The sequence below is a fragment of the Chiloscyllium plagiosum genome, chromosome 5 (assembly GCF_004010195.1).
Source record: "Chiloscyllium plagiosum isolate BGI_BamShark_2017 chromosome 5, ASM401019v2, whole genome shotgun sequence".
NCBI classification, from domain to species: Eukaryota; Metazoa; Chordata; class Chondrichthyes; order Orectolobiformes; family Hemiscylliidae; genus Chiloscyllium; species Chiloscyllium plagiosum.
Window position 1 is genome coordinate 112,401,042 of NC_057714.1, and position 23,150 is coordinate 112,424,191.

General features: G+C 43.3%; 1 protein-coding gene across 4 annotated transcripts; it reads left to right on the forward strand.

Moving 5' to 3' along the window:
- The first annotated feature begins 9,987 nt into the window (after positions 1-9,987).
- Positions 9,988-21,217, forward strand: LOC122550152 (HIG1 domain family member 1A, mitochondrial-like). 4 transcript variants are annotated; one of them, XM_043690815.1, is made up of 4 exons: positions 9,988-10,109; positions 18,266-18,376; positions 18,784-18,918; positions 19,857-21,217. In XM_043690815.1, exons 2-4 carry the CDS (start codon positions 18,274-18,276, stop codon positions 19,928-19,930), a joined length of 312 nt encoding a protein of 103 aa, XP_043546750.1. In that variant the 5' UTR covers positions 9,988-10,109; positions 18,266-18,273; the 3' UTR covers positions 19,931-21,217. The 4 variants fall into 4 exon arrangements, with proteins under 4 accessions (XP_043546750.1, XP_043546748.1, XP_043546749.1 ...); XM_043690813.1 differs by having other exon boundaries at positions 9,991-10,107; positions 18,269-18,376; XM_043690814.1 differs by lacking the exon at positions 9,988-10,109 and adding an exon at positions 17,931-18,180 and having other exon boundaries at positions 18,269-18,376.
- Positions 21,218-23,150: the final 1,933 nt, after the last annotated feature.

The window sequence follows — 23,150 nt, forward strand, 5'->3', positions numbered from 1 at the left end:
ATTGTTAACAGCTAACCCGAGAATGCAACTTTTTTAAAAAAAGGGTTTTGTGATTTACACATGAAAGAAGTGAAACTATCACTGTATTCTCACAGATGAAAGGCTTAGCAGACAATCAATTTTTCAATGTATAATTTCAGTTACAACACACTGTAAATTTTTGCTATAAATTAGGATTGAGCCCTCCACTACCACCTGATGAAGGAGTATCGCTCCGAAAGCTAGTGTGCTTCCAATTAAACCTGTTGGACTATAACCTGGTGTTGTGTGATTTTTAACTTCTGCAAACTATCTTCATAACTGAAATTTCTCATCCTTGGAATGAAAATGGCAAAGATGGCCAAATGACTTAGTGATGGGATACCGGCCTATGTGAAGTTATTTCAATGACTCTTCTTCAGAACAGGATAATATATATACACACTTTATTAACCATTTTATCAACCTAACTGGCTAGTTTAATGACTTATACACATAAACACTCAAATTCCTCTGCTTCTACACCTCTTTAAACTGACTCTGATATTGTCTCTCCATGTTCTTTCTACCAAAATGAACCTCTTCACATTTCGCAATATTAAACTTCATTGCAACCTTTTTGTTCATTCCGCAAACTGATCTTTACCTTTTTGAAGTTCTACATTGTCCTCTTAACAATTCACAATACTTCCAGGTTTATTGTCATCCATAAACTTTCAAAATTGTGTTCGGTACCTGAAGTTGGAGGACATTAAGAAAAGTGATGTGTATAAGTGATGTTCCCAACACTAACTCCTGCAGAACTCCACTACAAATATTCTTTAGCCAAAAAAAAAATCCATTAACGACAACTCTCTGTTTCCTTTCACTCAGAAGATGGTGAGGACTGCAGACGCTGAAGAGTCAGAGTTGATAAAGTGTGGCGCTGGAATTAGCACAGCAAGCATAACCCTTCATCAGGACTGGGGAGGGGGAAGGGAGCTGAGAAATAAATAGTCAGAGGCGTGGGGCTAGGGGAAAGGTTAGTTGGATGGTGATAGGTGGGTGCAGGTAGAGGGTGATTGTGATAGATTGGTGTGAAGTGTGGCACAGATAGGTGGGAAGGAAGATGGACAAGTAGGTCAGGTCAAGAGGGTAGTGCTGAGTTGGAGCGGTTAAGGGGTGGGAAGATTTGGAAACTGATAAATTCAATGTTAAGGCTATGTGATCATAGGCTCCCAAGGAAGCTGATGAGGTAGGTGTTCTTCCTCCAGTTTGCGGGTGGCCTTGTTTAGGCAGTGGAAGCAGAACAGACATGACATCAGTGGGGGTTGAAATGGATGACCACTAGGAGGTGGGGTTGGTTGGGTGGACGGACCAGAGATGCTTCCTGAAACTTTCCGTGAGTTTGCGCTTGGTCTTTCCGATGTAGAGGAGGCTGTATTAAGAGCAATGGATCACTAAATGAGGTTACAGGATATGCAAGTAAATCCCTGCTGGATTTGGAATGATCCTTTGGGGCCTTGGGTGGAGGTGAGAGGGGTGCTGTGGGCACAGGTTTTGCATCTCTTACAGCAGGGGAAGTTGCCAGGTATGGACAGGGGGTTGGTGGGGATCTATGAATTCATGTATCCATGAATGTTTGGTATTCTCTGTCCCTGAGGACTGTGGAGGCTCAGTCAATGAAAATATTCAAAACAGAAATAGTATTTTTTATATATTAAATACACTCAGGGTTAATAATTGGCCATGATGTAGTTGAATGGCAGAGCAAGCCTGAGAGGCTGAATGGCCTATTCCTCATTTCCTATAAACCTATGTTAAAGTCCATTTTCCTGCCCATTTCTCATAACTTCCTGATTCTCTTTCTTCAGAATTTGTCAATCTTTAATGCCTTTGTTTTTTCTTTACCTTTTTCTTGCTTAGATTAACTTTAGTGATTTTCAGTCTTTGAATCAATATTATATTGCGAATGGAAAAACATTTAATGTATTTTGACGTGGATTCACTGCCTCACAAAGATTATGACATGATAAAACAAACAATGCTGACAATGATTCTGACTTTACCTTGGAATTATTTAGGTGTCAGCTCAATGCTTTTGATGTGGTTACAGGCAATGAGAAACTATAATTAGAAAGAGAGAGCACAGATGTGACAACTTCTGAGAAATTGAGCGAGTTCTTGTTAAAGGATTCGTTTCTGGAAACATATATGAGATCATCAGCATCAGGTCTGAAGCCACTCAGATTGGCAGTTGCCTGCACAGCTCTTCCCTCCCCCCACAAATGTCTGCTAAGGCTCACTGGATAGCTTCAGTGAGTCAGAACGTCATGGGTTCAAATCCAACCTCAGACACTTGAACACAGGGACTGTATTGCAGTATTAAGCTGCATTGGCAGAGGTGCTGTCTTTCGGATGAGATGTTCAATTCACTCAGTATCTTATTCTGAGCTGCAGATTCATTGTGTTAGCAGGGACGTTCTCCCTAGTATCCAATGTTTACCCCTCAATCAACATCAAAAGATTATCAGGTCATGGCAACTCTCTCTGAGCCACAAGCCCTCTTGAGCTTCTAAAGCTATTTCAAACTGGGTGACCTCTCATATGATCCTCATCATGAAGTCCCCTACCCTATTTAATTGACAACCTCTTTCTGGTTGAATTCCAAGCTGACCTGACACCCTGTACCCTGTTCACATCCTTCTACATTTGCAGGGTGTTCTATCAGTATCTTTTACCTCCGTCTTTGAGTTCTGAGTAAAGCCTCTTTATTCAGGGCTGTGCTGTTTTTCCAAGAATCCATCTTTCTGCTTGGATGCAGATGGAGCATGAGGGTTCTTGCTTTATCCTGGACAATGTCTATCTCACAATTAACATCACAAAAAAGGACTGGGCCCCTAGTGGAGAAAAAGTTACAAACCCAACAATACTTGGAAATGAACGTATTGGTTGTACTGAAGCTCTAATACTAAGGGGCATGCATCTCATCCAAAAGACAGCACCTTTGCCAATGCAGCTTAATACTGCAATACAGTCCCTGTGTTCAAGTGTCTGAGGTGAGAGTAGGAAAGTTCAAAGGAGACGTGAGGGATAAGGTTTTTCCACAGAGTGGAAGGAGTCTAGAACATGTTACCAGGATAGCAGTGGAGGCATACATGTTAGGGGCATGTAAGGATCTTTTAGATAAGCACATGAATTTGCAGGGAATGGAGGGATATGGACCAAAGGCAGGCAGTAGAGATTTGTTTAATTTGGCATCAAGTTCAGCACAATATTGTGGGCTGAAGGGCTCATTCCTGTGCTGTACAGTTCTATGTTTTATGAGTCAGATCAATGTACTTCATTGGATTTCCATCCAGTCTGGATTTTACAGCCAGTATGTTGAAATGCAGGGGGTCGGGAGCTTGTAAATTACAGTGTGACTTTTCAACTGTCTTCTTGCCAAATTTTACCAGGAGGGCAGGGGAAGTATCAGGCAGCCTGCCATCCTTGGGCGTACTCAAGCTCTTAGAGACAAAAAAACTTCAAATGCTGGAATCCAAAGTAGACAAGCAGAAGGCTGGGAGAACACAGCAAGCCAGGCAACATCAGGACGTGGAGAAGTTGACGTTTTGGGTGTAACCTTTCTTCAGGACTGGGGTTGGGTGTAAGGGAGCTGCAGATAAAGGAAGTGAGGGGACAGGATGGTGGGGAGATGGGGATAGGTGGAGACAGGTAGAGGGTCTGACTTGGTTGGTCGAAGGGAGCAATGAATCCAGTAGGTGGCTGAGAGGAATAGAAGGGATGGGGAGGGGCTGGGAAGGGAGTCGGGGGATAGGAAGGGAGGTTATTTGAAATTGGTAAACTCAGCGTTGAGTTCTCTGGGCTGTAGGCTGCCCAGGTGGAAGATGAGGTATTGTTCCTCTAATTTGCAGTTTGATTCATTGTGGCAATGGAGGAGGCCAAGGATGGTCATGTTGGAAAGAGGGTGGGAAGGGGAATTGAAATGGACAGTGACTGGGAGCTCCGGTTGGCCCCTGCGAGTCCGGTTGAGATGTTCAGTAAACCGTTAAATTAGTTTACGTTTGGTTCCCCAATGCAGAGAAGACCACATCGGGAGCACTGGATACAATAAACTAGGTTGGAGGAGAGGCAGGTGAACCTCTGTCTCATCTGTTTGGGGCCCTGGATGGAGGTGATGGGATGTTGTGCTGGCAGGTTTTGGATCTTTCAGGGGTACCTGGAGGTTTTGGGTCGGGTGGGAGGTGTCGCACAAACTAAGGATTGATGAAGGGAATGGTCCTTGGTGGTGGTGTCTAGTTGGAGTTGGTGCAAGTGTTTAAGGATGATGCGTTGGATGTGGAGACTATTGGGGTGGTAGGTGAGGACAAAGGGGACTATGTCTTTATTGTGGTTAGAGGACAGGGGGTTTAGAGCAGTGGAACGGAGAATGGAGGTGATGCAGTGGAAGACTGTCTGGATAACGGAGGGGTGAAAGACATGTTGTTCGAAACAGGTGGACATCTGGGATGCTTAGGAGTGGAATGTCTCCTTGTCAAAGCAGAGGCAGAGGAATTGGGAGAACAGGATTGGAGTTCTTGCAGGATACTGGGTGGGAGGAGGCGTAGTCCAGGTAGTTGTGAGAGTCTGTGGGTTTCTAGTAAACTTCCGTCTAGAGACTGTCTCCGAAGGTGGAAAGAGAGAGGTCAAGAAAGGGGAGGGAGATGTCCGAATTGGAGTCAGCTGAAAATTGAGAAACAATTTTGTAAGGCAATCTCAATAATAGGGTACTTATGGTAGGGGGTTTTAACTTTCCAAACATAGACTGGGACTGACATAGTGTTTAGGTTTAGATGGAGAGGGATTTGTTAAGTGTGTATAAGAAAATTTTCTGTATTAGTACGTAGATGTACTGACTAGAGAAGGTGCAAGACTTGACCTACTCTTGGGAAATAAGGCAGGGCAGGTGCCTGAGGAGTCAATGGGGAAGCACTTTGGAGCCTGCGACCATAATTCTAGTAGTTTTAAAATAGTGATGGAAAAGGATAGACAGGACCTAAAACTTGAAGTTCTAAATTGGAGAAAGGCCAATTTTGACGGTATTAGGCAAGAACTTTCAAAAGTTGATTGAGGGCAGATGTTCGCAGTTAAAAGGACAGCTGGAAAATGGGAAGCCTTCAAAAATGAGATAATGAGAGTCCAAAGACAGTATCCTGTTAGGGTAAAAGGCAAGGCTGGTAAGTTTAGGGAATGCTGGATGACAAGAAAAATTTAGGTTTTGATTAAGAAAAATAAGGAAGCATATGTCAGGTATAGACAGCAGAGATCGAGTGAATCCTTAGAAGCGTATAAAGGCAGTGGGAGTATACTTAAGGGGGAAATCAAGAGGGTAAAAAGGGGACATGAGATAACTTTGGCAAATAGGGTTAATGAGAATCCAAAGGGATTTTGTAAATATATTAAGGACAAAAACGTAACTAGGGAGAGACTAGGGACCCTCAAAGATCAGCAAGGCAGCCTATGTGTGAAACTGCAGGAGTTGGGTGAGATACTAAACGAGTATTTTGCATCAGTGTTTACTGTGGAGAAGGTCATTGAAGATATGGAATGTGGGGAAATCGATGGTAACATCTTGAAAAATGTCCATATTACAGAGGAGGTGGTGCTTGATATCTAAAATTGCACAAAAGTGGATAAATCCCCAGGACCTGATCAGGGGTACCCTAAAACTCTGTGGGAAGCGAGGGAAGTGATTGCTGGGCCACTGGCTGAGATATTTCTATCATCTATAGTCACAGGTGAGGTACCAGAAGACTGGAGGTTGGCTAACGTAGTTCCACTGTTTAAGAAGGGTGGTAAGGACAAGCCAGGAAACTATAGACCAGTGAGCCTGACCTTGGTGGTGGAGAAAGTGAGGTCTGCAGATGCTGGAGATCAGAGCTGAAAATGTGTTGCTGGAAAAGTGCAGCAGGTCAGGCAGCATCCAGGGAACAGGAGAATTGACGTTTCGGGCATAAGCCCTTCTTCAGCTTTTCCTCATTCCTGAAGAAGGGCTTATGCCCGAAACGTCGATTCTCCTGTTCCCTGGATGCTGCCTGACCTGCTGCGCTTTTCCAGCAACACATTTTCAGCTCTGACCTTGGTGATGGGCAAGTTGTTGGAGGGAATCCTGAGGGACAGGATTTACATGCATGGCTTTGTGCATGGGAGATCATGTCTCATGAACTTGATTGAATTTTTTAAAGAAATAACGAAGAGGGCAGGCGTTCAACAAGGTTCGTCGTGGTAGATTGGTTAGCAAGGAATACAGGGAGAACTAGCCATTTGGATACAGAACTAGCTCGAAGGTTGAAGACAGAGAGTGCTGGTGGAGGGTTGTTTTTCAGACTGGAGGCCTGTGACCAGTGGTGTGCCACAAGGATCAGTGCTGGGTCTACTGCTTTTCGTCATTTACATAAATGATTTGGATATGAACATAGATGGTATTGTTAATAAGTTTGCAGATAACACCAAAATTGGGTGTAGTGGACAACTAAGAGGGTATCTCAGTGTACAATGGGATCTTGATCAGATGGGCCAATGGGCTGAGGAGTGGCAGACGAAGTTGAATTTAGATAAATGTGCGATGCTGCAATTGGGAAAGGCAAATTAGAGCAGGATTTATACACTTAACGGTAAGGTTCAGGGAGCAAAGAGATCTTTGAGTACAGGTTCATAGCTCCTTGAAAGTGGAGTCGCAGGTAGATAGGATAATGAAGAAGGCATTTGGTATGCTTTCCTTTATTGGACATAGCATCGAGTACAGGAGTTGGGAGGTCATGCTGCGGCTGTGTAGGACATTAGTTAGGCCACGTTTAGAATATTGTGTGAAATTCTGGTCTCCTTCCTATTGGAAGGATGTTGTGAAACTCAAAAGGGCTCAGAAAAGATTTACAAGGAATGTTGCCAGAGTTGGAGGATTTGAACTACACGAAGAGGCTGAGTCGGCTGGGACTGTTTTCCCTGGAGCATCAGAGGCTGAGGGGTGACCTTATAGACATTTATAAAATCATGAGGAGCATGGATATTATAAATAGACAAGGTATTTTCCCGGGGCTGGGGGAGTCCAGAACTAGAGGGCATAGGTTTAAGGTGAAAGGGCAAAAAATGTGAAAGGGACATGGGGGGCAATATTTTCATACAGTTACATTGATGACTGGATTGGTGCAGTGTCCTGTACACAGGCTGAACTGGAGCAATTCATCCACTTCCCCCACAACTTCCACCCCAACCTCAAATTTACTTGGTCCATTTCGGACACCCCCCCTCCCCTTCCTTGACCTCTCCTTTTCCATCTCCAACGACAGTCTCCAGAAGGCTGTTTACTATAAATCCACAGACTCTCACATCTACCTGGACTACACCTCCTCCCACCCAGTATCCTGCAAGAACTCCATCCCGTTCTCCCAATTCGTCCACCTCCACAGTATCTGCTTGGATGAGGAGACTTTCCACTCCCCAGCATCCCAGATGTCCGCCTATTTCAAACAATGTGCTTTTCCCCGCCTCTGTTATCCAGACAGGAGTTCACCTGCCTCTCCTCCAACCTAATTTACTGTATCCAGTGCTCCCAATATGGTCTTCTCTAAATCGGGAGACGAAACATAAACTAAGGGAATGGTTCTCCAAGCATCTCAGCAGAGCCTGCAGGGGCCAACCAGAACTCCCAGTCACTGCCCATTTTAATTCCCTTCCCACTCCCTTTCCAACATGACCATCCTTGGCCTCCTTAGTTGCCACAACGAATCAACATTGGAGGAACAATACCTCATCTTCTGCCTGGGCAGCTTAGAGCCTGGAGGACTCAACATTGAGTTCTCTAATTTCAAATAACCTCCCTTTGCATCGCCGGACTCCTATCCCTTCCCAACCCCGCCCCCAACCCTTCCATTCCTCTCATCGACCAACCAGGTTGTACACTCTACCTGTCTCCACCTGTCCTTACCTCACCACCACCTACCCCCCACCCCGTTTATCTGCACCTCCCCTTAAACACACTGCCAGTCCTGAAGAAAGGTTACATTCAAAACATTGACTTCTCCACCTCCTGATGCTGCCAGGCTTGCTGTGTTCTCCCAGCCTTCTGCTTGTCTATTCAAGCTCTTATGCAACCAATTAGTGACCACAGAAATGTCTCAATGTGGATCTGTCGCTGTGTTACTCATAGCAGGGTAGCCCCACCGCAGTGGGGTAGCCTATTAGCTTACACTGTTGTATTGCACAGAAGGAGGAAGCTCTTTCGGGCGACCCCGAACCCATTGGAGGCACTCCCAAACCTGCACATCAGAACCACACGATCCCTTTAATCCTCAACTTGACCTCTCAAACCTGGCACAGCACAACACGTTGTCCAAAACCTCCATCTTGTTGCAGTCTGAAAGTCTGGTCCGGCTGATGTCTGTGATGAACCTGAAATCTGGGTTCCTCTTCTTCAGGGACTGCCTGCAGTTCCAGCTGCGGCTACTTCTTGAATCTCCCATTGCAGTGACTGCAGAGCTGCCAGCTTGTCTGATTGGCCACCATCTCTCTAAGGCTGCACCCCTTCCCCAGTTGAGAGTGTGGTGCTGGAAAAGCACCGCAGGTCAGGCAGCATCTGAGGAGCATGAGAATTGACAGACCTCTCAACTGGACAGAACACTGGCAAATGGAATTCACCTTGAAAATGTAATGCATTCGGGAAGGATTAACAAAACGAGGGTCGAACGTGTGGTGCTGGAAAAGCACAGCAGGTCAGGCAGCATCCGAGGAGCAGGAAAATCTACATTTCGGGCAAAAAAACTCTGTCTTCCTTAACAAAATGAGGGTCTAGTGGAAGGGGGAGGGGAAGGATAAGGGGTTAGGGATGGTTGTAATCTATCCCTCTTCCTCTATTTCATTGAAGAACAGATGACCCATAAGGTGTACACACGACGTATTCAGGCCTTCATGACCATTGGTCAGTGCAGGATGTGTGGACTGGGCATGTGATAAGCACAGCAATTCAGGCAGCATCCGAGGACAGGCAAAATCGACGTTTCGGGCAAAAGCCCTTCATCAGGAATATGAAGGGCTTTTGCCCGAAACATCGATTTTGCCTGTCCTCGGATGCTGCCTGAATTGCTGTGCTCTTCCAGCACCACTGATCCAGAATCTGGTTTCCAGCATCTGCAGTCATTGTTTTTACCTGGGCATGTGATAAGCTAATATTATTGTCCTTAAGTGTAAAAGTAGTGTTTTTCTTAATCATGGTTAATTCCTTATTAATTCTTTCCTTAATAAAATTGACATTTTAACTGCATAGTCACGTTGAGACTGGGGAAAACCCAGCTACCTCCTTATTGGATGGGAAAGAAAGATGCAGAAGATATTATAATTGTGCAGTATTTTAAAAATTATGCATTACTTTTGGGCGAAGCCTTTCCCGGAAAGCTCTTTCGAAGTATTAGGCAACAGGGGTGTGAGTGTGCCTACAGAAATTCAGGTTAGTTTCCCAATAACAAAAATTCCCATTCACTTGCACAACATCTGCCCCGCGTCACAGCCGCCTCCGGCCGCCGATTGGTTATTCCCTCACGTCAATCACACAGGCGTGCCATGACGTAAACTATTTTATGAATGAAGCCGAATTTCCTCGGAATCCACGGATCGATTATATTTTTCTTTTTTTAAAAAAACTGCCACTCTCTAAATATCTGAACGACGTAAATGTTCAACCGCTCGCTGTTCTTTTTCCTGAATCTTAAAAGTGAGGGAGCCGTGGTCGGATGGCAGGGCGGCGTCGCCATAGCAACCAGCCGGCAAGCTCAGAACCCTTTTCAAAGAGAAACGGACAGCCACTTCGGATAAACCTGATCGATTGAATAAATATCGATTCTGAAATCGAAACCTGATTCTGAAATTATCGTTGTCAATGGTAGATCTGGAGAGGAGAATGTCACTAACATGTCAATGCCACGTGAGCAGGGCGGCCCGAGATCCGTGCTCATGGCGTCACACACCCACCGCGGTGTGACGTCAGTTCCGGTTCCGCCCCTCCCCACGAGGTGACATTCACCGGCTCGGCGGGGCCACGAGCTCAGTTGGAGCCGGTGTCTGTGGTTGCTGCTTGTTCTCTCGTTTGGACGTTCAAATCGGATCAGATCAGATCAGGTGAGCTGGGTTAGACTCCTGCCTATTTCTGACCAGCGGTCGGCGCTGGGTCCACTTTTGTTTGTCATTTAGGGGGGAGTGTTGAAACTACAGGTGACCCCAAAGCTGGTGGTTTAGTGGACAGTGAGGGTGGGCTACCAGGGGTGACAGAGGTCAATTGGGTCAATGGGCTGAGGAATGGCAGGTGGAGTTTGCTTTGGGTGAATGTGAGGTTTGGTAGAGCAAGACTTGCACAGTTAACGGGTAAAGTTTGGAACGGTTAGAGTGGAGCTGAAAAAAGCACAGCAGGTCCAAGCAGTATCGAGGGAGTTGCTGTTTCAGGTTGGAAGCTTCCGTCTGAAATGGTGGTTCACCTCCTCGGGACCTGTGGATCGGTTTTATTTTTCTGCACACCACGGCTGTGCTTTTCCAGTCAAGATTAGGGTGGTGCTGGAAAAACACAGGCCAGGCAGCATCCAAGCAGCAGGAAAGTCAATGTTTTGGGTAAAAGCCCTGATGAAAGGCTTTTGCCTGAAACGTTGATTTTCCTGCTTCTCAGATGCTGCATGACTTGCTGTGCTTCTCTGGCACCATTCTAATCTCTAGCATCTGCAGTACCCACTTCTGCCCTGTGCTTTTTCCAGCTCTGCACTTATCCACTCTGAATCTCCAGCATCTGCAGTTCTCTCAATCTCACTATGTCCTTGGGTGATTAGATTAGGTTAGATTACATTACATTACAGTGTGGAAACAGGCCCTTTGGCCCAACAAGTCCACACCGACCTGCCGACGTGTAACCCACCCATACCCCTATATTTACCCCTTACCTAACACTACGGGCAATTTAGCATGGCCAATTCACCTGACCTGCACATCTTTGGATTGTGGGAGGAAACCGGAGCACCCGGAGGAAACCCACGCAGACACGGGGAGAATGTGCAAACTCCACACAGTCAGTCGCCTGAGGTGGGAATCGAACCTGGGTCTCTGGCGCTGTGAGGCAGCAATGCTAACCACTGTGCCACCATGCCCATGTTGTACAACAGAGAGCTAGGGCTTTAGGTACATAATTAATTGACCCTTTCATATGAGGTTTTAACATGCTTGACTTCTGACTTGAGTATAGGAGTTGGTGAGACTTCTTTTGGAATGCTGTGTCCATTTCTGCTCTCCCTGTTAGAGGAAGCTGTTATATTAACTGGAGAGTTCAGAAGAGATTTCTCCGGAATGGAGAGTTGAGTTCTAAGGATACACTCTTTGGAGTGTAGAAAGTTGAGCAGTGACTTTTTTAGAGTTTGATAAACTAATGACTATAGATAAAGTGAATGGCAAGTGTGTTTTCTCTAGGTGGAGGATTTAAAGTTTGAGGGTATATTTTTAAGATGAGATTTTAAAAAGACATGGGATAATTCTTTTTAGTGGTTTGTGTGTGGAGTAAAGTTCCAGAGGAAGTGGTAGATGTGGCACAATTACAATCTTTAAAAGACATTTGGTAAGTACATGAATACGAACTATTTAGGAGAGATGTGGGTTAAGCACAGGCAGGTGGGACTGGATTAGTTTGAGATTTTGCTCAGCATGGACTGGTTGGGTCGAAGGGTCTGTTTCTGTACTGTATGACTGTGTTCTGGGACTTACCCTGGGAGAGGGAGCTAGGAGGGGAAAGCTGGGGATTGAATCCTGTCTTGGACCAGCTGTGCAGGAACTTACACCATCCCCTACCCTGTGTGGTGTCCTATTCTCTCTTCCTCTTCTACCCCACCCCCCCACAAACTAACCCCAGGTTAATGCGCAGTCCAGTTCATACCCAACTGACTCTGCTTCAGTGAGCTATCCAGCTATTCATCAACCATCTAACTGTTCATCAATCTCTGGCCTGGCTCAGCCCACAGTGTTGTCCAGCTATTCTTCCCCCACTGTGGCCAAATGGGCAGTGTTACCCCGTCCTCACCACCACAGGGCAAAGTGAACTGTCCAGCTGTTACCAGCTTTCAGTTAGCAGCTTCATGTCTCCTCCCATCTCTAGTGACATCAATACAAAATCTAAGTTGACCCTGCCCTGTTTTAGGGGTGTTGCCTTGTCAGAGGAGACATTTTTCTGTTCAAAGATGTCTATCTTCTCTCCTCTACCCGCTTCCTCCACACCCATTGCCCACTTTAATATTGATGACGATCCTATCAGTATTCTCTTGGGACAATGTTTACCCACCACTGATGCTGTTGTGGTTTATCTGGCCCTTACTATATGCATATTTGCTTCCATAATTTGTCACCCACAGTACTCTGGCTGAGAAGTGCTGTTGGGCATTCTGATGTTGAGAGATTTTGTAAATGCAAAATTTTGAGCAGCTGTAATCCATGTGATACCAGTTATTCTTAAGGACTGCCACAATTTTGACCCAATGCTGATGAAAGAAAGCATGTCTAAAATCAAGGTGTATGACCTATGCAGAACCTTGAGATGGTATACAGATTTTTCTGTTTCACTCAATCTTCTAGATGTTAGGGGTCATGGATTTGAATGTTATTAAAATGCAGTCCAATTAGTGTAGTGTATTTTGTATGTCAAAGGAAGTGATGGAGTGTCGAATCATTGGGTTGCTTACTCTGAATTATATATTGAGTTTGTTGTTTTGGCAACTACACTCAATGTAGACAGCTGTGGACAATTCCATGATACTCCAGACTTGTTCTTGCGGATGATAATCTCTCAACCCCAGGTTACAATCAAACAGGGTATTTGGAAGCAGTAGTTTTTAGTGTTGCTGAAGGAGCAGCGCTCCGAAAGCTAGTGTTTCCAAATAAACCTGTTTGACTAAACCTGGGAGAGAGTGGTGCTGGAAAAGCACAACAGGTCAAGCAGCATCCGACGAGCAGGAGAATCCGGCAAAAGCCCTTCATCAGGAATGGGGCTGTGAGCTGAGGGGTTGGCAAGATAAATGGAAGCGGGGGTGGGGTTGGGGAAGGAGATGTGGCTGTGGCAGCGAGTAGAGTCTGGAGATGAGTTGTTGTCCACCCCAGTCCAATACCGGCTCCTCCACATCATCGCAGATAATAGGCAGCTTTGGTACATTTGTCACTCTTAATTTATTGTTGGCTTGGTGTGTTCTTTTAAAGTGGACTCATGCTGTTGCTTTAGAGAAATTTTATATACTGTTTTTAAGCAAAATGTGTCATAACTTAAACCTAGAAGCATTAATTTGTACCAACATGTGGAATTGTCTGATTAGTGTACATTTTAATTGATCAGTTTGGGTCAGTGAGATTGAAGATGTTGCTTCCTTTCCATTTGCATTACATACAAATACCATATTTAGGATTTTAGTGTGCTGCTGTTCTTGATTGGATGATCGTGTGTGGGTTAGCCAAGGTTCAGTGGTTACGCTGTCACCTCTGAGTCACTGTGTTTAAGTTCTGTTTCAGCAAGCTAAACATGCAATCTAGGGTGGTAAAGGTAAAAGTCACTATTGGGCTGTTCTTTTGTTACAGTGGGATGACTGGTGATTTAATCTGCAGGTCATCACCCCTCAGGTGAGGGGCGAGGTCGAGAAGGAGAGTATTTCATAATGAGTAAATTACTGCAGATGTTGGAACCTGTACTGAAGAGTCATCAAGACTCCAATGTTAGCTTGCTCGCTCGCCCTCCATGGATGCTACCTGACCTGTGATTTCCAGCATTTTTGTTTTCAGTATTTAAAACCTGAAATGAACCCATGCTCTTGGTGTCACACTGCATTCCAATCCAGCCAGCTGAGCTAGCCAACCTCTCTGGTACTGGTTGGATGAAACATTAAACTGAAGCCACACTCTGGCTTTCCCAACTTCCATTCGTATCTATCTCTCATTCACACCATCCAAACAGATCATGTGCTTAGTATCGGATTGGTAAGACTTTGCCTTTCCTTGTGGAACTGGAACCTTGTGGCTCAAGTGAGACTGAGACCAACTAAGCCAAGGCTGACATGCAGTTGCAGTATTCTGAGACAGAACAGGCACTTGGCCTGAGCGGTCAAAATTCAGATTGTAAGCTTTGGGCTGTAGACAAATTGATCAACCTGTGTAGGAAATGTAGCTGCTAACTTGCATATAGCAAACTTCTGAAAACAAATCTGACATTGATCAGAATCAGTTTTAATGTTGAAGGAGGCTTAAGTATTGATCAGATTGAGAACTCTCCTGCTCTTCTTTTGAAATAGTTTTATTGAGATGGGGCCTTTATTAATGTTAATTGAAACATCATGCAGTACCCCTTCAATACTCTGCTGGAACATTGGTCTTGATTTTTGTTCATTATAGAGCAAACCTTGAATGCACATCTGACCAAGAAGCAAATGTACCTCTTTAACTTTTTGTACTATGTGCAGCATTTCTATTTGCCAAACATGGATGTTAACCACTGCTTCTAAGCAACTACTAATTTCCCACTGATTAAGTAAATTCTAGTTCATCTTTCGCTGATCCAAAATGTTAACCCTGCATTGGGCAAGCCTAGGACAGATGAAACTCACTTAAGCTTTCCCTTTTGGAAATTGTCCCTCCCATGCATTCTATACTTTGCCTAACCTAGCGCAGTCATCTGCAAACTTGCCGGCACAACACTTACCCCTTCATCCAAGATGTGGATGTGCCAAAGTTTAAAAACTGCACGACACCAGGTTATAGTCCAAAAGGTTGACTTGAAAGTACAAGCTTTGAATGTTCTCCTTCGTCAGGTAGCTGATGGGGCTAGTCATTGAAAAAATGCACAATCTGTAGGCAGTTGTCGAGAGTGTGGTGCTGGAAAAGCACGGCAGGTCAGGCAGCATCTGAGTAGTAGGAGAAGCGACATTTTGGGCATAAGTCCTTCATCAGAAAGGACTTATGCCCGAAATGTCGCTTCTCCTGCTCCTCAGATGCTGCCTGACTTTGCTTTTCCCGCACCACACTGAGGGGTGACCTTTTATAGAGGCTTACAAAATGAGGGACATGGATAGGATAAATAGGCAAAGTCTTTTTCCCTGGGGTTGGGGGGTCCAGAACTAGAGGGCATAGGTTTAGGGTGAGAGGGGAAAGATATGAGACCTCAGGGTCACCTTTTTCATGCAGATGGTGGTATGTGTCTGGAATGTGCTGCCAGAGGATGTGGTGGAGGCTGGTACAATTGCAACATTTAAGAGGCATATGGATGGGTATATGAATAGGTAGGGTTTGGAAGGATATGGGCTGGGTACTGGCAGGTGGGACTAGATTGGGTTGGGATATCTGGATGGCATGGACAGGTTGGACCCAAGGGTCTGTATCCTTGCTGTACATCTGACTCTTAAGTTATCTCTGGCAGTGACTTGAAAGAAATTCTGGGGTTTACGCATTAATCAACCAAAACCTACATCCCCTTTCTAAGTGATTAAAGACTTAGCCATCTAGGTTTGTCTAATATATCACATCAGTTGTATGAGACTTGATCTTTACTTAAATTCTGTGCCCTATGTATCCTGCCCCACTAGTTACCTGACAAAGTAGCAGTGCTCCAAAAGCTTGTGCTTTCTCACAAACCTGTTGGATTATAACCTGGTTGGATGTGAATATTAACTTTGATTAGATTAGATTACTTAGTGTAGAAACAGGCCCTTCGGCCCAACAAGTCCACACCGCCCTGCCGAAGCGCAACCCACCCATACCCCCGACATTTAGGCTTTACCTAACACTACGGGCAATTTAGCATGGCCAATTCACCTGACCCGCACATCTTTGGACTGTGGGAGGAAACCAGAGCATCCGGAGGAAACCCACGCAGACACTGGGAGAACGTGCAAACTCCACACAGTCAGCTGCCTGAGGCGGGAATTGAACCCAGGTCTCTGGAGCTGAGGCAGCAGTGCTAACCACTGTGCCACCGTGCCGCCCAACTTTGTCCTCTGTCCAAGTTATTACTTTAAAGTGATGGAGGAAATGAGGTATCAGATTTGATGTACTCCACCAATCAACAAACCAGTTATTGCTGCTCCCTGTCTCGTAAACATTTACTAAACTGTTTTCAATTTTTTTGCTAAACTTGTACAAAGCTTTGTCCAATTACTTTCCCGCTTCCCTATATAGACTTCTGTCCATCATGAAAAAAATCAACTAGTAAAAGATAGGTCTACCCCTCAAACCCATAAAATGCTGGAGAAACTCAGCAGGCCTGGCAGCATCTGTGGATCAAGAAACAGTTAATATTGTGTCCCAAATGACTGTTGTTTGGAGTTCCAGCATCTGTAGTATTTTGCATTTATCATTACAAAACCAGTATTCACTTGTATATCAGTTTTTCTGTTCAATTTTTCTTATCACTCATTGATTCCAGTAAGTTCCCCAAATTGCAATTAAACTGACAGCTGACAGAGTTTCTCTTTCCTTGCCTTTTCAAATAATGGAGTGACTTTGCAGATTTTCAATCTCTCAACTTCTAAATCTAAGTGTTCCCAAATCTCCATTCTATAATGTAATCCTTAGAACGAGAAAGTTTAGTTTGTGTGGCATATGAATATATCCTTGAAAGCATTGTCCCATGAAACTGCTAAAAACATCATGGGTGCATGACCATACACAACTTCTAAAGAATATTTTTTTTATAAAGGTTGAGGATGTGTATCAAGGCTGGTATTTACCACCCATCACCTAATTGGACTTGAAAATAGTATTGTACTGGCTACTTGGGCTGCTGCAGTCTGTGTGGCCAAAGTGTAGTTTCATAGTGTTAATTAGTCAAAGTTCCAGTGTGTAGATCCCAAACACCTGAAGCAAGCTCAACCCCATCCTAGGCCTTGCAGTGGTATGATGAGATGGTGACTTGCTTTGTTGATATTGATAAAATTCGTGTCTAGAAGGCATTCTAATCAGCGGATTATGGGTTTGAGTTTCCCTCCAAAAATTGGGAACAAATTTGAGCTTGCTCACATTTGAGTGAGTGTTGCACTGTAGGTGTTGGCCACATTTAAATGAGATGCTAACCCAAAGCCTCATCTGTTTGCCAGATGGATGCAAGAGATTTGATTGTTTGTATTTATACTTAGACTAACATCCCTAAAATAGATTGATCATATCTGGACGCTAAATGTCTTCAAGGCAGAGACTGACAAATTTTTGATGTCACAAGGAATTAAGGGCTATGGGGAGAATGCTGGTAAATGGAGTTGAAATGCCCATCAGCCATATTGAATGGAGGAGTTTGAATGGAGGAGTGGACTCGATGGGCCAAATGGCCTTACTTCCACTCCTATGTCTTATGGTCTTATTATCGCAATGTTTTTGTGGTGCCATGTTGTGTGAATTGTTTATTGAAACTCCTACATTACTATAATATCTACACACAGCAAAAATACTCAGCTGCAAAGCAGTTCACAAAATCTTATTTACAGTGAACCTTCATGGAAAAGCACGAAAGGTTCTCCATCTCCTGATGCCTGACTTGCTATGTTCTTTCAGTCTCCTGTTTGTCTACTTTGGATTTGCAGTTATTTTTCTCTAACCCGTTCTATAAAGGTTCTCCTTTTGAAGTGACAGCAAGTCCCTAAACAGCCCATTATTATGGTGATTTAACATTGTGATCTCCTTGTATTAGTATGATCTAGTTAATTTCGCACATCCCGGCTGTGTAATAATCTAATGTATTCCCTGAAAATTCCTTTGTTTGTTCAGCCTCTTTGTATTTAATTTACAACTCTCTCCACTCCTCTGGTTTTACTTTTCCAATCTGCATTGTTCACTGAAATAGCCAGAAATTGTCATGTCATTGTGACTTGCACATGAATAATTCGTGGACTATGTTCCTTGTTCCATGTAAATGAGGATTTCCTGTAAACCAAACCCAGTGGTTGAGACAGTCAGACAATCAGGTGGTTTATGGGAAGTGTGTGCTTTGCTAGCTTGGATTACGCATTTGTGCGAGTCATTTTCAGATTCTGAATCAAATTGAAACAAGACACCAATTTTTGTCAGGAAATGATATTTGTTTGAAAGCAGTAAGCGAGAAGGGACGTCTGTTGGCTTCAGGGATAAGAGTCAGTGTACTAGGTTGACTAGAAATATAGTGCCTCTCCTTTCCTTTTCTCTGACCTTTTATTTGCTAATCTAAAGGTAACCTGTGTCTTGTAGCTATCCTTGCTGCTAGTAGCTCTCCACATTAGCTTTTATTTTAGTTGATTAACTTTAATTATTTTTGCAGTCACCATGTCTTCGAACAATGTGAGCCTGGTTCCTATGCTTCCAACAGAAGATGACCAAACTTCAAAGCTTATTCGAAAATCCAAGGAGTCCCCATTTGTCCCTATTGGTAAGTTGCTGTGTACAAATCATTCTTCTCCATTTTATCAATTGCTATATTTGGTCCTTGTATGCTGAATGACTAAGCAAATGTAAACAGAGTGGAGTAGGTGTGCTGAAACCAAGCATATCAAATTTTCCATTTGTTACTATAATTCTGTGGCCATTCAACTAGCTCTTCAAAATCTTGAAGGGAGTTTAGACTTTAGTGACTCAACCCTTGCCACATGGCTACCAGTTCACAATAGAAAATCTCTCAAATTTAATCAATGATTATTTACAGTGTAACCCCTTTTACAAAAAAAGAGCAAAGTGTTGTAGAAATGGATTTGAAGAGTTCCATGATTCTTTATGGGTTTAGCTATTGAGTAGTATTTAATCTCCAGGGAAAAAGTAAACATTCTATTTGTGTTCCAGGGATTGCTGGGTTTGCATCTGTGGTGGCTTATGGACTGTACAAACTGAAGACAAGAGGAAACAGAAAAATGTCTGTACATCTTATCCACATGCGTGTGGCTGCCCAGGGATGTGTAGTAGGAGCCATGACTATAGGTATTCTATAATTTCCAGTATTTGTAAGATAATAATGAACAATATCATGCTAATTGGACATATTGGATGAATTTTGCTTGCTTTCAAAATATCCGTTACCAAATTCCCCAAAATGCATTTTTCCTCATTTTCTTTTGATACTAATTTACCAGAAGGTGTGCTCTGAATGCTGAATTCTTCTAAGCCTGGATACTTTTAATCAATCTGTTTTAAAACCTTCTGACCCACCACTTCAAGCTGCCCCTTCTGGTCCAGAGGTGGAGAGACTGTCACTACCACAGGACATTTATATTCTAGGATATTCAAGTGGGAAAAGGAAAGCATAATGACCCACTTTTAAAAGAAAAATCCATACTGGGCTGTTACAATTTCAAAATGGGTCAACTATTCCTACTCTGGTGCCATCTTGAATTTGCCATCTCAGTGGAGAATTGGGTACACAGTTTTGCCTTTAAATGAGCTTGAGGATCTAAATTTTTTTCTAATTCACCTGTTCAGATGTTGTTACATCTCTGGAACAGATGGGACTTTAACCTAGCCTCCTTGTTTAGGGGTAGGGGCATTAGCACTGTGCTACAAGAGGGCCCATATTGTCAATTTTGTTTCCTGTATATGCACCTTATAAGTCTGACCTTTGAAATAAAACCCAGTTTGCAAAACTATTTGGAATTTCATGTTTCAACTGAGTTTCAATTTTTTTAAAGCTAACTTCTGTTGGAAAATAGGAACAGGTCATTCATTCCAATTAGTTGATGTTTAGACTCCACGGCAAGAACAGATCTGTACTCATCTGTATATTTTCCACAATTCCTTCAGTCCCTCCAGTGCTGACCCCTTTCTATTAAGCAGTTAGCTAACCTAGTGTTAAATGTTAACATGGTCTCTGATTCAAATACTAATATTGGAGATATATCCTAACTAGTATTTTGCTATTACAGGTGTTCTTTGGTCGATGTACAAAGAATATGTTGTGAAGCCCAGGGAACAGAAAATTGCTCTGCTTCAGAAATGAAGTTGGACCTGTTTACCGTCGTTCTTAGAATTTAAAATCTTAGGCTTTCAAATGTACCTCACTTTGAGGTGATCAGGATTTTTCCTTTCACCTTGGATAAGTACTTATTAGATATTTAAAACTTTAGATTTTTCAAACTTGCTTTAGACAGTATACTAATTTATACTGCCCAGGAATGATCTTTCAACAGGCATGATTAGTGCTGCTGGGTGCAGAACACCACTTTTATCCGATTTTGCCCAATTTACAAACAACTGTTTTTAATCTCTTTTTCATAGTTATACGTTGCAATCCTTTGAAGAATTTATCAGCTCCACATTGGCAAATATAATTAAACATTTTAGCCTGTTTGTCGTCATTATTTGTTTGGAGGGTGTTAGCTGCAGAGGTTAGACTAACATCATTCAACTGGCTGGTTGTTGCACAATCCAGTATTTGAGATCGCATTTCACTCTGTTTTGGCTGCATTCATGTCTTTAAGATGCTTAAGTTTGCTGCAATTCAGATCCGTTTCAGACACTTGAAATTACATGAGATGCTCAATGCTTGGGCAAAGTTTATTCCAAGTAGATCACGAGCCCTGTTTGTTTCGAGTATTTCCACTGAATTTCAATTGGTCAAGAAGCAGTTATTACTCCATTGTATTCATTTTTATTCATTCTTGAAAGACATTGGAAGTCTCCAGTGCATTCTGGAGTCTGCAGCATTATTAATTCTAATGTCAAATTCACTTGAACTTGTACAAACTGAATAATGTTTTGATTTGGAAATGGTGAGCAAAAAATGATACGCTGGACTTTTATTTCAGTATCTTGAAGCAGGGCTTTTAATAATTGGTAACTTTTTTACAGCTTGCATTCAACATTGATGTATTTTAAGTGTAACAGATTAAACTGGAGACCTAATACTTAGAAAATGTTAGTGTGTAAAATTGATGTATTTCAGACTAATTTAAATATAGGATGATCTTGTTTTAGAGTAAATTATGAATATAAAGATGGTTATTTTCACTGAAAATGGGTCAATGTTTGTTTGTACTTGCAATCAAATTACCTTAGGTTGCAATGGGACTGTGCTACATCATTCAATGATATTTGGAGAACAGACTCCATGTTGCAAAAGAAGTCTTGTATTTAAATGCACTTAAATCGAAACTGTATATTGCTTAAACAGATATTTATTCAATATATTTACATCACCACATTTCACAGATGTTAATGCATAATAAAATAAAGTAGCTTTTATTTCTCAAGATATTTTTAAAATAAAAACATCAAAGCAATGGAATTTGAGGCTGTTGGGTAATTATCATCACTGATCGATATAGTACAGTAAGAATGAATTTACTTTCTCCTGATTTTACAACACTTTCGGTGTACCTAAATTGGCAAAATCTATTGTCAGATTGATTTTAAACTGAATTTCTATGAGCTCAATTTTTGTTTAATCTTTTGAACTTAGAACAATATAGCACAGAACAGGCCCTTCGGCCTTCGATGTTGATCTGACCTGTGAACTAATCTAAGCCCATTCCCTTACACTATCCCATCATCCATGTGGTTATCCAAGGATTGTTTTAAATCTCCCTAATGTGGCTGAGTTAACTACACTGGCAGGCAGGGCATTCCACACCCTTACTACTGAGTGAAGAACCTGTCTCTGACATCTGTCTTAAATCTATCACTCCTCAACTTGTAGCCAAGCCCCCTAGTACAAGCTGACATCATCCTAGGAAAAAAAGACATTCATTGTCTACTTTATCTAATTCTGATTGTATGTCTCTATCAAATCCCCTCTTAGCTGCAGCCTTTCCAATGAGAACAATCCCAAGTCTCTCAGCCTTTCCTCAAGACCTTCCCTGTAGACTAGACCAGGCAACATCCTGGTAAATCTCCTCTGCACTTTTCCAATGCTTCCACATCCTTCCTGAAATATGGTGACCAGAACTGTACACAATATTCCAAGTGTGGCTGCACTAGGGTTTTGTATAGTTGCAGTGTGACATTACAGCTCCAGAACTAAGTCCCTCTACCAATAAAACCAAACCCACTGTATGCTGTCTTAACAGCACTATCAACCTGGGTGGCAACTTTCAGGGATTCATGTACATGGACTCCAAGATCCCTCTGCACATCCACGCTAGCAAGAATCTTTCCATTGACTCAGTATTCTGCCTGTTCTTCCCAAAGTGAATCACCTCAAATACTTTATCTGCATTGAACTCCATTTACCACCTCAGCCCAATTCTGCAGTTTAGGCAAGTCACCCTACAGCCTGCAACATTCTTCCACACTGTCCACTACTCCACCGACTTTAATGTCATCTGCAAACTTACTCCTACATCCACCTGTTCCTTCATCTAAGTCACTTATAAAAATGACAAACAGCAGTGGTCCCAAAACAGATCCTTGTGGCACACCACTAGTAACCAGACTGAATATTTTCCATCAACCACCACTCCCTGCCTCCTTACAGAAAGCCAGTTTCTAATCCAAACAGCTAAAACACCCTCAATCCCATGCCTCTGCATTTTCTCCAAAAGCCTACCATGTGGAACCTTATCAAAGGCTTTACTGAAGTCTATGTACACCACATCAACTCCTCATCCATATGCTTGGTCACCCTCTTTTTAAAAAAAAACAAAAGTTTGAGACATGACCTGCCCTTGAGCCAGCGGACGAAGGGGGCGCAGTGGTAGTCTGGCGCACTGACCTTTACACCGCTGAAGCCAAACACCAACTCGAGGACACCTCTTCCTACTGCCCCCTCGACCATGACCCCACCCCCATCACCAAACCATCATCTCCCAGACCATACAGAACCTCATCACCTCAGGAGATCTCCCACCCACAACTTCCAACCTCATAGTCCGGGAACCCCGCACTGCCCGGTTCTACCTCCTCCCCAAGATCCACAAGCCTGGCCGACCCATTGTCTCAGCATGCTCCTGCCCCACTGAACTCATCTCTACCTACCTCGACACTGTCCTATCCCCCCTAGTCCAGGAACTCCCCACATACGTTCGAGACACCACCCACGCCCTCCACCTCCTCCAAGACTCCCGTTTCTCCGGCCCCCAACGCCTCATCTTCACCATGGATATCCAACCCCTCTACACCTCCATCCGCCATGACCAGGGCCTCCAAGCCCTCCGTTTTTACCTCTCCAGACGTTCCCAACAGTACCCCTCCACCGACACACTCATTCGTTTGGCCGAACT